The 18,844-nt window shown below is 35.0% G+C and overlaps 1 protein-coding gene across 2 annotated transcripts in view; it reads right to left on the bottom strand.

Annotated features, from left to right (window-relative positions):
* Positions 1-18,844, bottom strand: part of CUNH8orf34 (chromosome unknown C8orf34 homolog) — a 443,306-nt gene that overhangs the window by 11,895 nt on the left and 412,567 nt on the right. For both annotated transcript variants that reach the window (XM_064384261.1, XM_064384262.1), the window contains exon 12: positions 10,738-10,831. In XM_064384261.1, coding sequence (XP_064240331.1) covers positions 10,738-10,831 — 94 coding nt within the window. The remainder of the gene's footprint in view (positions 1-10,737; positions 10,832-18,844) is intronic.

The raw sequence follows: 18,844 nt of genomic DNA, 5'->3' as shown, positions 1-18,844 counted from the left end.
TATGTACTTCTCTATAACTTGGCAGGGAGAAACACACAAGAGAGCCCAACATGTGGTAGCTGCTCAGAACATGCATGTTGACTTTTCAAGATCCACAAATATGATTGCTTTAAGGAGGTAATCTGGCCCATAGGGCATATGAGACTTATTGGAAAATCTTAACTAAATTCCTGGTTTGGGACAAAAATCCAAGATCTCTTTAATTTGTGAAGGTGAAGCAGGTCAATGCTGCAAAGAGAGCCAAAGAAAATCATGAAACAGCTTGGCTGGTGTGAATATGCTCAAGTTCTTGCAGTGACCAAAAAATACACAAAACAATCCATAGAGACAAACAATAGGCTTTGCTTGCAGCCAGCCAATACATTCTCAAATGTGAAGGATATGCTCCATCTGATATAAGGCTGTCCCACAAGCTATGTCCATCAGGGTTAAAGAATGAACTAGATCTTCCTTTGTGGTTTTAGGCCACACCTAGAGCAAATATAAGAATATTCCAAGACAAATAAAAAGTGTTTAATAAAAGAATTAAAAACATGTGCCACTCCTTTATAACTCTGATTTTTAAAAATAAAAAATTGGATCATGTCTCCTCTATTCTAACTTTAAAAGACTTCATGCATTGCTCCAATCCAAATAATTATGCATTGTAAAATAATAATTCTATGATCTTATTGTTTAAGTACAGCCTTCTCTGATGCTTGCTATGAAATTTTCTGGTGACTATTGCACATGCCTAAGACATGTTAATAAACAAAGCAGGTAGTCTGAAGCGTGTAACCTTATATATTACTGAGCAACTTACATTTTTCCATTACACTTAATAATAGTTTATTTGGTGAGATTAAGTTTTATATGTTATTAAATGTTACCCTTTAAATTTTTTTCTAGGGCCTTAGGAATCAATTGGACCTTTCATAATATCAGAGTTTTACCATAAACATGAGGAACATTTCAAAATAAGAATAGCACATGAATGATTCAGAGGCATTTGCCCTCTAGAAATTGCAGAAAAGTTATTCAGATCCAAATAATTCTCTACAACCAGTATTATAATGAAAAAATGCAATATGGCATTGGAATGTTTTGCTTTAAACAAATAATTCATAGTAATTGTTTTTACCTCACTTTTATATTTATTGGTTAAAGATCAATCCTAAAATATTTATGATAGTAACATAACAAATATACAGATGTCTGATATACCTAATTTAGAGACTTATTTGATAAGAGTTTAGATGCCTTGAACTTTTTAGTAGAAGCTTTAGAACTTTCTAAATCTCATAATATGTTGAAAGTGAAGACATGGGATGAAAAATGTATCAAGCCTGGGAAGGTCCAGGCTGCAGTGAACTGTGATCATGCCACTGTACACTGCACTCCAGGCTGTGTGACAGAGTGAGATTATGTTTAAAAAAAGGAAAAAAAGCCAGACATGGTGGTTCACATCCATAATCCCAGCACTTTGGGAGTCTGAGGAAGGAGGATCACTTGAGCTCACAGAGTTTGAGACCAGTTTGGGCAATATAGCTAGACTTTGTCTCTATTTAAAAACCAACTAAATGAATACAATTTTTAAAAAGAAAAAGTATCAAGATTCATTTTGATCTTCTGAAAGCACCTACTATAGTTTACTAGAAAGTTTTGTCTTTTTTCTTTAAGAGCTCATTTTTCTAGCCATTGTCATATATTTTTATTGTGCTAATATTGTTGTTTTATTCTTAGTTGTTTCCAGTGTGTGTTATGTCTTTTCTCTACAAATACTTGTGTGAAATAATGCAGCTGACCTTTAAATAATGACAAAGCACCAAAGTCCTGTTTCACTTATTTCCTGAGATATGTGTACCCAAATTTCTGGTGCCTATTTCTGATGGCACAATCCTAATACTATTAAAATCTGGAGAGTTCTGAGTCTCATGAAATCCTGACATTTGTCTGACCTAATTGACTATTAACTCATTTTAGCCTTTATATCCCGTACAGTCCATAGCTTTCTTTCTCACCCCTTCTATGCCTTCATTTGCTAGATCAATCTGTTAGTACCTTATCTTGGGCCTGGTGACATAATCAACTCTAATACCCTAGTACCACTATCTCAAATATTGCTCAAACACAAATCTTGGGAGACTGCCTGGAAAGAAGTAACCTGAAGTTAGTTAAGGAGAAAAAAAATTTTTTTTTCAAGGTGAAAACCTGGTCACATTCTGGGTGGCCAATGGAATATTGTGGTTCCACTTATTGCACTAAGCTCTTCTGCTCTCAAGAGTCACAGTATAAACTGTGTCACTCCTAGTAATGGGAAGGGAAGTCATGAATGAAGCATGGGTCAATGAAAACGAATAGCACACTGAGTCCAATCAGGAGACCTTCCTTCTAGTCCTGCCTCTGCCACTAAGTGACATGAACATGTCTACAATCTCTTGGAACTTCAATTTCCCCAAAACTAAATTGAGAGAATTAAGAGTAAGATGATTAGAGTAGATTAGCCTCTCCTAAGAGCTTAGAGCACTTCTTCTTCCAAAAGTTAATAGGGATGCTGCAAAATTATAGGTATTCTAAAAATAGAAGTGCATAGCCATTCTATAAGAACACAAATAAATATTTGCCCCTTAAAAGCAATAAGAACACTGACAAAAAATCATCAGAATTAACTTTTTTCAGAACTCTGGCAATAAACCAAAGGCTTGCAACAACACATAGAATATTAATTCAAGAAAAACAGCTGAATCTCAATAGCAACAGTGAGTTATGTGGGGTTTTAACTTGCCCTATGTCAATATACTTCTCGCTAGCTCTGCAGTAGTCTTAAAAATTCACAGTAATGAGTAGACTCACAATGACAGTAGCTGTGAACCAGGCAGCCTAGTAAATGCTAGAGGGGGAAGGACGTATTTGAGGTTTTCCCAAATGCTGCACCCTCAGAAAATTGTCACTCCTTGACTTATATGGAAGCTGCCCGGAAAATCCCTACTTAAAGGGCTGTTTTTTATTTCACTTGAATTAAAGCTCACTCAGTAAGAACCTCTGCCCTTAGGATGTTTGTCAAAAACAATCAGGGACAGTAGAATTACATTACAGCTGTCTAAGAGAGTGATACCAGCTGGGGTAAACAAGAAGCTCACCAAAAAAATTTAAAAGAAAATCTAGTGAATGAGATTTCCATAGGAGGCCACAGAGATATGCAATGCTGTGCACCTATTAGGAAAGAGTCCATAAAGCTCTATATCTTTCCTCTGAGTGACACAGAGGCTCTGTGGAAGAAGAGTTAATAACTGCTTGAGTGTTCATGAAATGGCTTGACACCTGTGCAATCATTAGTTGACCACTATGCTACTGAGCAGAGACTTCAGTGACTGAGTACAACAGATAATTTAGACTTGACCTGTATTGGTTTACAGAAGTCGCTAGACAAAGGAACAGCAGCAGCCGCAATAGCAAAGCAAACAGCAGCTATAACAAACCCTGGGAGAGAGGGTCTAAAGTCCAGAATTTCCAAATTATGTCATATTACATGTCCAGTTTTGAATAACGAAACAAAAATAATAAATGGCATGCCAAGAAACAAGAAAGTATGGCCCATAAATAGAAAAAGAAAAAGCAGTCAATAAAAGCTGTCCATGGGGAAGCCCAGATGATGAACTTACTACATGAAGACTTTTAATCAGCTACTATAATATATTCAAATAACTAAAGGAAACTATGTCAAGTAAATTACATTATGAGAATGATGGGTCACCAAATGGATACTGGCAATAAAGAGATACAGATTATAAAGGGAACAAACTAGAAATTCTGAAATTGAAATAAAAATCCACTAGAGGGGCTCTATAGCAGATTTTAGCTGTCATAAGAAAAAATAACTTGAAGATAGGTCAATTTAGATTATGCAGTCTAAGAAACAGAATAAAAATAGAATAAAGAAAAATTAACAGTTACTTAGACAGTACATGTATCTACACCTACAGACTATCCCTAATCCAAAAATCTGAAAATCCAAACTCCAAAATGTTCCAAAATCTGAAACATTTTGAGCATTGACATGACATTCAAAGGAAATGCTGACTGCAACGTTTCAGATTTTAGATTTAGGATTTTTATGGATACTCAACTGCTATGTATAATACAAAGATTCCAAAATCTGGCTAGGCATGTGACTCATGCCTGTAATCCTAGCACTTTGGGAAACTGAGGTGGACAGATCACTTGAGCCCAGGGGTTCAAGACCAGCCTGGCAACATGGTGAAGTATTATCACTACAAAAAATTATAAAAATTAGCCAGGTGTGGTGGCTCATACCTGTAGTCCCGGCTACTCAGGAGGCTGAGGTGGGAGAATCACTTGGCTTCAGGAGGCTGAGGCTTCAGTGAGCTATGATTGTGTCACTGCAGTCCAGCCAGGGTAACAGAGCAAGAGCCTGTCAAAAAAAAAAAAAAAAAAATACTGGGCACAATGGTTCATACCAGTAATCCCAGCACTTTGGGAGTTCAGGGAGGGAGGATTGCTTGAGTCAAGGAGTTTGAGACCAGCCTGGGCAATATAGTGAGACTCTGTTTCTACAAAAATTTTTTTAAAAAATTTAAAAAATAGCCAAGTGTGGTGGTACATGTCGGTAGTCCCAGATACTCAGGAGGCTGAGGTGGGAGGATTGTTTGAGCCCTGGAGGCAGAGGTTGCAGTGAGCTGTGATTGTCCCCCCTGCACTCCAGTCTGGGTGACAGAGTGAGACCCTGTCACACTGTCTCAAAGAAATTTTTAAAAGAGAAAAAAAATTCCAAAATCAAAAATATAAAAAATCTGAAACACTTCTAGTTCCAATAATTTCAGATAAGAGATATTCAACCTGTATGCATATATGAGTTTTATTTTATTAAAGACCCTCATAGCTTATGAATATGACATTTATCATATTAATAATAAATTAAAATGGATTAAGCAGCACTTTCACATCACCATTTATTTCTTATACCAGGTTTTTATAATTATGAACTATTTAGTCTTATTTAGACCAACACATTTTTATATGTACCATATTTTCTCCCACCCATTTCCTGTTTTCTATTGGAAATTAATATTTTTTATTTTTGCCAGTAATTTTTTTTTAATCTTTAACTTTTATTTTATTCAGGAGTGCATGTGCAGGATGTGCAGGTTTGTTACATAAGTAAACCATGTTACATAAGTGTGCCATGGTGGTTTGCTGCACAGATCATCCCATCACCTATAGGTATTAAGCCCAGCATCCATTAGCTATTCTTCCTGATGCTCTCCCTCTCGCTACCCTACCACAGACAGGCCCCAGTGTGTGTTGTTTCCCTGCATGTGTCCATGTGTTCTCATCATTCAGCTCCCACTTATAAGTGAGAACATGTGGTATTCGGTTTGCTGTTTCTGTGTTGGTTTGCTGAGGATAATGGCCTCCACCTTCATCCATGTCCCTGCAAAGGATATGATCTTGTTCCTTTCTATGTTTGCCGGTAGTTCTTAAAGTTTGAAAACATGTTTACCAATATTTCTTCTAATATTTGTTTTTTTAATACTTGAAAATCCTTCTGGAATCAATTATTTTTCTACTGAAATATAACCTAGAACAATTTCTTCAGTAAAGACCTATGAGTGCTGATCACTGATACATGGTAGTTTCTCTGGGCACAAAATTTCCTCTCAGCCTTTTGGAAGTGTGTAGTTTTAATTAATGAAAATTCTATTGTCTAACTTTACTATTTTTATGCAATCTATGTGCTTCTTCTTGTTGTTTTTTAGATTTTCTTTCTTTGTGACTCTGTATTTTTACAATGCGAATATCAAAATAAACAGTGTTTGTCATGCGTTCCAATTTGAGAATTAAAACTCTCCATTATTCTGGAAAGTTTCCAGTCACTGAATCTTTCACCATTGACTTTCTTCTATTTTCTCTTCTGGAGATTGTATTATATACAGCTTATAATGTATATGTATGTTTGTGTATGTATACATATACACATATATATTTAAAGCTGTATCTATATGTGTATATGTAAGCACATGTATGTATTTTTATATATGCATAAATACACATATACACACACACCCACACACACACATCACATGCCACCTAACCTGAAATTTGAATTTCCCATCTCTTTATATTTTTTATTGCTTTCTTGCTAACTTTCCATTTTTCATTCATCTAATTCTATCTTCAGAATTTTTTAAAGAGTTATTTAAAACATTAAGCTTTTAATTTCAGTAACTTTTTTCTACTTGGAGAAGTTCTTGATAATCTTTTAAATATCTCTTTGTCTTTTTCCTTACTATAGAATTCTTTCAGTATGGTTCCTTTTCCTTTTTTTTTTAATGTATCTTTAAGTATCTTAAGCATATTTTAATATAATCTCTTCCTGATTGTCTTATTTCTTTCCATTCTGATCATGCTAATTCTAGAGTTTCTAGTATTTGCTGACTTTGTTGTTTTGCTACAACTTTCCATGAAGTTTGTAATTTGATTGACAGCTCATGTCCAGCAGGAGTTGATATTTAAATCTTTGAGAGTTCTAAACACCGCAGTTCTTACATTTCCATATGAGAGGACCCTGTGAATTTTAATGAAGCTGGCCAATTATTATTATTTAGGGTCTCTAACAATACAAGTAGTGTAAGTTTGAACCCAATAGCTGAAGTACAGAGCTGAGAGTTTGATTCCCTATGCATAACTTTATATTTTTCATTCCAAGTCTAGTACCAATAGCAAATTTCATGGCTTGTTCCACAGCTGGAGAGTACAGGTATTTTGTTTCCCATTTTATACCTAAGGCAGCCCTTGCAGGTGACAGGCTCTATACAGTGTCATCATCTCAATCTCCCTGCCTTAAGGAGACCCAGGGCCAAATCACCTACTGTTACAGACATTAAGGCCTCAAGAGTCCAGGACCCAAACCCAGGTGGGGAGTTTTAATATTTTATGACAGCATTAACTTTCAGCTGTCACTGTGGCTATTATTTCTTTATTTGACACATGTATTGTTTTGTTGGTTTGACACGTTTTGATTTCTTGTTTGTTGGCTTGTGTTTTTAGTTTGTTTATTTGTGTTTTTAAAAATCTAAAATGTAATTAGAGAGCACTGGCTAAATTGATTCTAGACGTTTTATGTCTTGATTTTGTAAGCATTGACCCCACAGTCTGGAGGACCAGTCTGATATTGTTTTGCTCAGTGTGCCCACCCAAATCTCATATCAAATTGTAATCCCCACATGTCAGAAAAGGGCCTGGTGGGAGGTAATTGGATCATGGGGGCAGATATCCCCCTTGTTCTCACGATAGTGGGTTCTTATGAGATCTGATGGTTTAAAATGTGTGACTTTCATTGCTCTCTCTTTCTCTCCTACCACCTTAAGAAGAAAGCATTTGCTTCTCCTTCTTATGCCATGACTGTAAGTTTCCTGAGGCCTCCCCAGACATGGGGAACTGTAAGTCAATTAGACCCGTTTGTAATTACCCAGTCTCAGGTAGTTCTTTATAGCAGTGTGAAAATAAACTAATGCACTGTCTTTTGTGTCTTCTCCATGTATATTCCTTCAAATTTCAGCCTTCTTTTTTCTCCAACCTCACGTTTTACACTCAAACTTAATTTATAGATGAGGAAAGAAGACTACAAAAAGAAGACTCAAAGTTTGACAATACTATGAAGCCAATTAGAAAAACATAACCCTCTAATTCATTGAACATATTCTTCTAGTTCTCAACTTTTAGAATAACCAAATATTAACAGACAAAGTATGAAAAATGCAGAATTCAGAGTCCCAATCACAGAGATTCTGATTCAGTAGGATCTAAAGTAGAGTCCCAGAATATGAATATTAAACAAGTACCCCAATAGATTCAAATATTTGGAATTTGATTTGTTTAGTGACTTTAGGCCTTAACCTGAGAGATTAGAAACAAACACACCCTGACACAACTTTTTTCACACTTGAATTTATACTTTTTAATTAAAAGCAGAGTAAAGAAAAAAATCTATTTAATCAAGGGTTTTACTTATCTTGCTTATAAAAAAGTTTATAAATCTCCCTATTTATTTAATTGTTCACAATATCTTTCCTAAAGGTGTTCATTTAGAAAAATTTATTTGAGCTAAGTCTTATTTTTAAATGATGCAATAAAAAATATGCACAACCCCGACATTATTTGGAAACTTTCTGCCAAGATGATTTTGTCCAAAGAGAAATTAGAAAATTCCATAAAATTACCTAGGCATAATTTATAGAAAGCTGAGTCAAGAAACAGGTGTAGTTGAAATGATAAACTTATCATCTTACTCACTCATAAGTTTCTAGGATATGAGCCTGTAAACTCTAAATCAGATACTGCGCTCACAAAGATTTATGTCATTTATTTCCTTTCTAAGAAAGAGGCAGATGATCTATGCATATCTATCCAGCTGTTCTACAAACCACAAATGCATTGACTGCAAGTATCAGTGGAGGTGCCAGTGCTTCAGTGACTACAACTTATACTGTCCTATCACCTGGCTGATAGAAGCCAGTCTTGAAAATATTTGCATCTCTGCGCTAGGAGCTTGGCTACAATGCTAACTAGCATTCCATCTCCAGATGGCTTCCATTACCACCCAATTATTTTAAACCCTGATTTTATTTCAAGCAATTTACCATTGTCAAGGGTCATCTCCCAGTACAACATTGCTGAGATCAAATATTTTTGGTTCTAGGTCTGCAGTTACGAGAGTTTAAGAATGGCCTTCTTTAGAGTGATTGATAGAACATTTAGCAAAATCCATGGATAAACTATAAATCCAATATTAAAATTTTAATAAAAGTATAACTTTTATAACAATTATTTATAGTTATTATTTATTTTGTTTTATTTTTTAATTTCTAACTGTCCTGATGAACAAGTTGGAAAAAACAAATCTATCCATTGATTTACTCATTCATTTACTAATTCTTCTGATATTTATTGAAGGCTTATTAGGTGTCTCAATAAGATGAAAAAAAGGGATGGACTCTGTCTCTCAAATAACTTGCACCCTAGTAGAAGATAATAAAGTTAAAACTTACTGCCAAAATACTGTAAAAATACATGCAGAAAGGCAGTATGTATTAGACGACAAGGGCCAAAGAAAGTTCTGGGGATTTGCATATCCTTTACATGATTAGGCTATGTTTTCTACTGTTAATATTGATTGGAGATATATGGATTTCAGGAAAATTTAAAAAGTCTAAGTTTGAAATGGGATATAGTATGCTGTTTTGATGAATTCTTTTCCTGTCTAAGTTTTAGTTCATTATAAAATATAGCACACTCATATAATTAACATGCTCTGCATTCTCTAAGTTTTGCCCACTTTGGGCACCTCTTGTAGGATCTAACAGTAAAACTAGCACACGTTCCTATATTGTGTTTATACAGTACACACACACAGTGCTTGAGGTTTTTTTTAACTTGAAAATTTCGAGGCCTCAAAAGAATTGTGAAAATCACTACAGTCAAACTACATTGAGTGCTTATGTTATTTAAATATGTGGGAAGATGGAGGGATGTGAGTGTGTTTGCATTTTTTTCATAAAAGTTTTGGGCCACTATTAATACTTTAATACTTGGGGATTCTTTTTTTCTGTATCCCACACTAATATATTTTCCAGACCATTTTACTTAGGATTCCTTGCATTAAGGGACTTCAAAAATACTCTTTGCTTTTGTACCTGCTTAAAGTACATTCTACTTTCTGTGCCTTTATCAGTTGTTTTCTATAGAAGATGAGTGCTGTTTTCCTTTAATAGAATCTGTAAAGTACCACTGTGTTTTTCACTCTATTTCTGAATGTGACAACTGAGTGAAACTTGGCCTCCATCCCCCTCACTCTCATGCCTGTGCTCCCTCTGGCCACATAAGCCTGCAGCTATGGAAGTGGGATAGAACATTTTAAAATGCCTTTTAACCTGGAAGTGTAATTTCCTGGATTCCCCAGATGCATGATTATAATGCTCCCTGTGTAACATATAAGTATTTCTCATGGTTATGGCTCAGGAGAATTATTTATTCATCATTTCACACCAATTATCATGACGGCTACATTATCACATGCCAATTGTCATTCCTATCTGCGGGCTACCACTAGTAAAAATAAATAAATAAAATTTGATACTAACTTCTCAACTAGATTTCTGGGCCCATATGTCTTACAATTTCAATAAACCCTGGAGAGCAGGCACTGGGCCATGGCATTAGTATTGTGATTGATTTCCCATTATTAAAGACAGCAACTTAAATCAAAGCTATTCGTCTATTTGTCTTATCTTATAATATTAACTTGTTTTGTGAACTTAGAACAGTGTTTACATATGTAAACATATTCATTTAATAAGGATAATTTCATATATAATAATCAGCTGATCCTGACATACTTTGAAATTTTGAAAATAATTACAAATTATCACTGATCTAACTCTACACTATTTATAGAAGATTCATATTCTGACCGGACAGACTATGTTGGTCTTCAGGAAGAATAATTCCTTTTTTTTTTTTTACAAAGTTAGTTTATGAGTCTTTGCACCAAAATTAAGAAGTTACTGAATCAAGACATAGAACTAAAGAACAGCTTGTCTTTACATGGGTTCCTAATAGTCTGGATTTTTTTTTTTTTTTTTTTACACAAGTTGTTTATTGCTATGAAAGTGAAATGCCTTTATTGTGGATTTCCTTCTGGTGAAAGAAATTTGTCAATGAATAATAGTGTCTACTCACGTTTCTCTTGTTCTGCTTCCACTCCTTCACTTTCTGTGTCACTTGGCAAGATCCATGGTTGATGAACTACCTGCAGTTGCTTTAAGGATTCATCCTGCCAAAGAACAAATTTATTTTAGGTTTAACTCTGTTTTGATATCATGAACATTAATTTGGGTGATCGCTTGAATCTTTATGAATTGCATCTTCAAAAACCATCAGAATAATTTCTTCATTAAAAAAAGGAGAACTCCTAAGTGTAAATTCATTTTCATGTCACAGATGTACTACAAATTCTGAATTCATTTTTTACATTCTTATTTTAATAACAGAGTCAAGAAATATCTGAACTCTGTTCCTCATGAATCAATATTTTTATGGAAGTGTTGACACTCATTCTTAGAAACATAATTATGAAATATTCAATATAAAATTGCATAAAATGTGCTTCTTTGCCATCAAGGTTTCAAATTCCCTTTAACGAGAATGAAGATGAATGGGGTAGAGAGAATATCTTCGATTTTACTCTCTAGTATTACTTCCCTGCCTTTTTCCCCTTCTCATTTTCTAATGTTTGTTAACATATTTCTCATATACTTCCTTGCTGCTCTTTCCCTTCTGTCATTGAACTAAAGCAGACCCTCATTATCTCCCATCCTGACTGTAGTAATAGCCATCTGGGAAGCTTTCCAGGATCATGTTTCATATCTTGTCTAGTTCTCCCACCAGTCACCTGCCAGAGCACGCTTTTTAAGATGCCATATGATTTTTCGGTGGCTCTATTCATGATTCCCTGGGTAAGATTTAAGCTCAAAGCCCTTCATGATCCATACTTGTCTGATGTGTTCTATCACGCCAGTCTCTCAATCCCACCTGGACCGCTCCAGCTATAATTAACTGATAGTTCTACATTGCATTTCTTTATCTGTCTTAAACATTAACCCTCCTCCTCCAAGGCATTGGGGTCACTTCACTCCTACTGGAAGTCTTCCCTGATACTCCAAGGCAGAGTTACTCCTCTATTCCTTTATGTGCCTATTACACCAATGGAATAATTACCATGTGATGATTATAATTTCATCTCTTCCTTCCTCAAAAGTAATAAGAAAGATCCTTGAGGTCATAGATAACTTTTTTCACCTATGCATTCCTAGCACCTATTATATGCCTTGCACAAAATAGGGACTTACTGGGTAAACGTTTATGTAGGAGGAAGTAAAGAAGAGAAGAAAGGAGAGGATGAAGGGTAAAAAGGAAGGAGAGGGGAAAAGAAAAATAGTTCTTATCTAGAACAAAATAAGTAACAACTTTAAATTTATTGAGCTATGACCCAAGAAAATGTTTTCAATCGTATTTTGAAAATTAGAAACATAAAATCAATATGATCTGTCAGTTCACCCTTTATCTCTCAAATTGCATTCATCATCTCTACTTCTTTCAATTATATTTTTCTCCAACATGAGATACTGTGCTTTATTTTTATTCAGACAAATACTAACAAGGTAAAAATAAAGTTCCACAACCCTTGGATATTTAAGAAACATGACACCACCATTCATTAAACGTCCACTTTGTTTAAAACAGTTCCTTTATGAGAGAAATATTCTATCTCCCATGCCTTTCATTTTGATGACAAATTCTGGAGACATTTAGCCCCAGTCTAGAGTTTCAAAAAAGCACAATTTTCAGAAGTTTGGAAGTGAAGGGTGGGTTGCTTGTTTGAAGCACAAGGAATATTTTAGGGCAGTAAAACTATTCTGTGTGATATTATCATGGCAAATGCAAGACACTAAGCCTTTGTCAAAACCCATAGAATTTTATATCGCAGCATAAACTTTAACGTGTGTAAATGAAAAAAAGCAATTAGGAAGTTGGGGAATCCCAGAATGAAAGGCAATATACAAAAAAGAACATAAATGTGCTATAGATGTATGAAACCACCTCACTGAAGGAGGAGGAAATAAGCTGCTGACCTAAATAACTTTGAAAATGAGTGGAGTTTGTAAGATCACGAGCTAAAGGAGCTATGCATATGCACTGTACTCTAGTTGATAAACTTGCTTTCCATGGGCATACAGGTTAACAATTCTGAAACCACTATATATGTACTCTGGAAATGAACAGTAAAGTAAATGGGTGATGGGAGCCAGGTTTCTCACTGCTGGTGTGGCAATTTACCGATAAGCTGGGGAGAGAGGCTAGAATAATCCGTGCATAATATATTAAAGTTGAAGACATCAGTATGAACTCATGTTTACCTTACGATGTATACAGATGGCTACATACAGAAATGTTGATATATATTTCTGTTTATTAATTTATTTCCTTTTTTTTTCTGAGACAAAGTCTTACTTTGTTGCCTAGGCTGGAGTGTAGTTGTGAGATAATGACTCACTGTAGCCTCAACCTCCAGGACCTAAGTGATCCTCCCACCTCAGTCTTCCAAGTAGCTGAGATTACAGGTGTGAGCAACCATGCCTGGCTCATATTCATATATATATATGAATATATGAATATACATATATATGAATATACATATATATGAATATATGAATATATATACATATATACACACATACATATTTGAACATATATATATATATGTTACTATAGACACATATATTTCTCTACTCTGGCAGCTGAGAAGACTTAGAAGCAATGACACTCAGTAACAATTAACACACCTACCACCCCAGTCTTGGTTTCTAAAATCATTCTCCAATGAAAGAACCAGGGTTTCTGGATAAGTGATTGGACTCCCTAGGACTGAGGGAGGAAATGTGAAAGATAAGCTGGAGCATCTAGTAGTGCCAAAAAGCGAGAAAGTAAACACACACACACACACACACACACACACAGAGCAATGGAAGTATGTCGAAAAGATAAGCTGTCAGTAGCCAAAGCTAGAACAATTTGAGCAGCAAAATAAATAAGACGGTATTGGGTCATTATCTAAAATATGCAATAAATATCTTTAAGTCCATATAGATAAAAATAAATGTTAAATAAATAAATGAATCAATGAAAATACACAAATATGTATACAGAAGCATTTCAAATAATTTATGTAGCTCCTCCATCCTTAAGGAGGTAGAGAACAACTTCCCACTTTTTAAGTGTGGGCTGCGTTTAGTGACTTTCTCTCAAATAGTTCAATATGGATAGGAAAAGAATAAAAATAACTTTACAGTGGAGAAAACTGACAAACCCCGTCTCCAGCCAGGTGACCAAGGTCAACATCAACAGCAATAAAGCATATTATAGGATGTACCCTTGACAGGATGTGATGAACTTTGGATTTTACCTCCATAGTCTTCCTCCTAAAAACACATTAGCCCAATCTAATTTTGAGGAAAATATCACACAAATATCAACTGAGGGATAATCTGCAAAATATCTGAGGGGTACTCCTGACAAACGATCATGGTCTTTAAACACAGGGAAAGCTTGGTTGTGAGAAAGGGTCACAACCAAGGAGACACAATGACTAAATGTAAGGTGGATGCTGGATGCGATTATGGCAGAGAAAATGACAGGGAAAACCTGTGCAAAGCTGCACACAGTACAGATTTAGTTACTAATAATATATCAATGTTGGCCTGTTAACTGCGACCAGTGCCCCATACTAACATAAAGCATTAGTAATAGTTAAAACTGAGTAAAAGGTACAGCAACTCTCTGTATTATCTATCTAATAATTCTGTACATCAAAAACTGTTCTAAAAAATTTATGTTTACAATGTAATGTGTGAACCACAAATATCTGAAATGATTTAGAGAGTTTATTTTGCCAAGGTTGAGGATGCACACCGTGACACAGCCTCAGGAAGTCCTGATGACATGTGCCCAAAGTGGTGGGGGCACAGCTGGTGTTATACATTTTTGGGAGACATGAGTGATATCAATCAACATATGTAAGAAGTACACTGGTTCCTTCCAGAAAAGTGGGGACAGCTCCAGCTTGAAACAGGGATGGGGCTTCCAGGTCTCAGGTAGGTGAGAGACAAATAGTTGCATTCTTTTGAGTTTCTGATAGGGTTTTCCAAAGGAGGCAATTCGATGTGCTTCTATTTCAGTGAGCAACGCGATGGCTTTGAACAGAGTGGGAGGCAGATTTTCCTTGAGCAGTTCCTAGCTTGACTTCTCCTGTTAGTTTAGTAATTTTGGGGCCCCAAGATTTTCATTTTACAAAAGACAGGAAAACCAAATCTCAAAAGTAATTTTCTTTTCTTCTTTTGTCTTGTTTCTGTTTTCGAGACATGGTCTCACTCTATTGCCCAGGCTGGAGTGCAGGGACACAAACACGGCTCACTGAAGCCTTGACCTCCTGGGCTCAAGCCGTTCTTCCCTCTCAGGACTGGGAGAGTCCTAGCACGTGCTGGGACTACAGGCACATGCCACCATGAAAGTCTTCTCTTTAACTCCTTGTAGAGACAGGGTCTCTCTTTGTTGCCCAGACTGGTCTTCAACTCCTGGGCTTAAGCCATCCTCCTGTCTCTGCCTCCCAAAATGCTGGGATTACAGGCATGAGCCACCATGCCCAGCCTCAAAAGTGACTTTCATTTTAAAAATAAAAGCACAAGGTTTTTAGCACCAGCAGCTCTTGAAAATGGTCTGTTAATTGGATTAAAACGTAAATTCCTGTCATATGAGAGATGGACTTCACAGTGGAAACTCATTGCCCAGGGGTCAGAAGGCACAGCTTTTTATCCTGGTGAATCTAAGGCATGTTAAATTTTCTCTTGGGATAGAATGGGATAGTTACTGGATTAGATGATCTTTTGTACTTCATAAGTAGTGTCTATCTAGGTCTGGGTTCCCTGAGATAGCAGAATGCAAGAGGCATGTGATGGACTATTGCAGGGAAAGTCCGGCAAAAAAAAAAAAAAAAAAAAAAAAAAAAAAGATATTCAATCTTGGAATATACCATTTAGGTATAAATGAGTGTTTATTGTAAGGATTTAACTTGCTTTTAAATAAATTATTAATTGTGAAATTTGGTCTTGCAGAGCTATACCAAAAAAATAGCATAAATGTAAAAAATTATAGATTTAAAACTCCATAACCATATAGAAGATAACAGAAGTAAAATTTCAGAAATGTTTACATAACAGAAAGGAAAATCACATTGCCGCAGTTTTTAAAAAAATGGAACACAGTGTCTGATGTTCAAAGAAGAAATATGAAAAATAGACATTTTGGACATGTAAGGGAAAATGAAATTGTTGAAGTAATTCCTCTAAAAGAGAAAAATTTAAAGTGATCATGAAAAAAATGTTTTTAATTTAAAAATACTTTGGTTATTTAGCATTTTTATTGAAATATTAAAATTTGTTTTCACAAAAAAGATACGACTCATAAGTCAATTGTGTTATTATTTTCCCACAATAGTTCAGAATATTAAGCAATACTATTGATTGTTTTGTGGTTTTAATGGCTTTGTTTCTGAACAGATAAGCAGCATTTAACTATTCTCTATTTACTGCAAATTGCGTAAAGTACAAATGGAACATTAGCTTGGTAAATACCTAGTTTCGGAAGAACTTTAAAATATTGAATTATTGGAATCATAAAGATAGTACAAATATTGCCGTTAATAGATGATTTAAATGTTTTACTTTGGTTTTCCCTGGAATAGAGCTAGTAATATAACGCACCTGTTCACTTTATCAATGCCAATAGGCAGCACTATATATCTCTAAAGCTCAGCCCATAAGGCTACATATAATTCTTGTTGATGGGGTCAAGGAGCTAAAATCTTGAACATTTTTAAATACAAGAGCTGACATGTTCCTCTTTGCCAACTTATTCAAACATACATTTTCCACAAGAATATTAAACTGTATCTGAGTGCAGTACCTACTTTTTCATATTCCCAAGAGCAACTTTTTTGTGTTACTTTTAGAAGAAATGCTATTCATTCTTTTTCTAAAACATTTTCACCATAATTATAGCAAATGTACAGGGACTAGGAATGGTGGGAATAGTGACATTTATCACATGGAAAATGGTTGCTAGCTCTGAATCAATGTATCATTCTATCTGCTAGCATGATAAGAGCTTTACAAACTTGAGCAGCATTGCTGATCTACATGAACAGCTTATTTTTAGATCTTCTAAATGCAACCAAGCAGTGATTTAACATATGTGGACTGAAAGTTCAGTGTATTTCAAGAAAAAAAATAGCTCCTTTGTTCAAACTTCTACCATTTTGGCTACTTTAATTCTGAATCAACTAAGTACTTCATTTGGTATAAGAATGTCAATAATGCACAAAACATCAGTTTCTGTCTTTCAAGATGGTTTAATCACTTCAATTTTACTTCTATAATCATGGAATCCCTATAAAGTAAGGTTCCCTGTAGCACAGTACATATAAAACAAAACAAAGTCACACTCCACTCTGGAGACATTTAATGGACTGCTTCCACAGACAAAGAATTAATCCTTCCATTAGAAATCATTTCCATTAAAATGACATTCTCTTTATATAACATACACAGCTAAATTTGTAAAGTTTGTAAATAACTTTCATTTTGCCTTTGTTAATGAAATGGTTCATACTATCACACTGAAATCCATATGGTGTGTGTGTGTGTGTGTGTGTGTGTGTGTGTGTGTTTAGAGACGGGGTTTCACCATGTTGCCCAGTCTGATCTCCACCTCCTGGACTCAAGCAATCTGCCCACATCAGCCTCCCAAGGTTCTGGGATTACAGGCATGAACTGGGTCGAAATCTACAATTTTTAAGTGAATTATACTTATGAACCCATTTATTTTTGAGAATTGTAAAAATTAGTTGATTAGGAGCTATTAGTATAAATTAATAGGATCTGGGGAAAGAAGAGAGTGGGAGTAATAACAGAAAAATATGGTAGGTTGTGAAAAACATTACAAAGTAAATGCAAAATACTTAAATAATTTTACATGACTAATTTGCTATCCTATACTCTACATTGGATTGTACTTCATCTTGTTCAACTCATTCCACTTGGTGGCTTTTCTTTCCAAGGAAGTTGGAGTATGAATTTGTAAAAGACTTAGGGAAAAAAACAAAAGATAATTGGGTTTATCAATGTAAAACACATCACTGCTTGAGCATGCCCTTCCAGTTATCTGATTTTACAGAAACTCTGGGACTTTCACTGACTTTACCTATTTTACAACTATGGAATTTGTAGAAAATGATAGCAGTGCAAATGCTTCTTTTCCATATAAGTGCAAGTTGGAATGCAATAGATTGTTATCCTAAGGATAGTGATTAAATTTGCCAGTTTTTCTATTTATAATGTCATTTCAGCATTCCTTTATGACTATGTAAGTAAGGGTTGAATTCTTCTTTGAACTGATGGGATCACTTTACTTGTTCTCTCATTCATTTATCAGTTAAATAAATTTTTGGCGTGTGTTCATCTTATATCTGTATGAGTGCCACGATTACAACTTTTTAAAAAATTATGATTTAGCATGTCTCTGTTCTTAATGAATGTAAATGACAAAATAGGATTTTATTGAAGAAAGATCCTTGTTTCTAGTTTTTTAAGTGAAATAAAACTATGATAGTTAATAATAATTATTTGAATTTTTAAAAAGTAAACCTTTATGAATGATAAAAAGTAAATTTTCTGTTATTGATTATAGGGAATAATGTCATACACTCTCCATCAGAAGTAGAATTGAAATTTCTTTAAATCATAGATCACAGAATACCACACAGGAGAAACAAGACAAGCAGGCCAAAACTGGCACGCAAAGTGATTCTAGGATATTTGGTTGCATAAAATTGACCCCCTTTCTGGTTCAGATGACACATCTGGCAAATCCAGCCTCAACAGATTTGAAAAGACCTGCGTGGTACAAGTGCTTTTAATTCTGACACCCTGAGAGATTGTGAAGCTGCCACACTGTCAGTAAGTTCATACTCCCATGCATGTTGCCTTCTGGCCCTCACCAACTAACTTTCTAAGGGTGTGAGAAACCTCAAATGAAATCACTGATTTCAGTCTAGTTCTTTATGGCTTCTTAATCATTTAAATTGACAATACTTACTTGATGCATATGTATTTAAATTACTACATTTCACTAATGATTAGGAGATTTTTAACCAGTATACTATGCTGCATCCCAA

Source organism: Aotus nancymaae, unplaced genomic scaffold, assembly GCF_030222135.1.
Source record: "Aotus nancymaae isolate 86718 unplaced genomic scaffold, 86718_ANA_hifiasm-v0.15.2.pri h1tg000036l, whole genome shotgun sequence".
Lineage (NCBI taxonomy): Eukaryota > Metazoa > Chordata > Mammalia > Primates > Aotidae > Aotus > Aotus nancymaae.
Note: the sequence above shows the minus strand (reverse complement) of the source record. Positions and strands in the feature narration are given on the sequence as shown.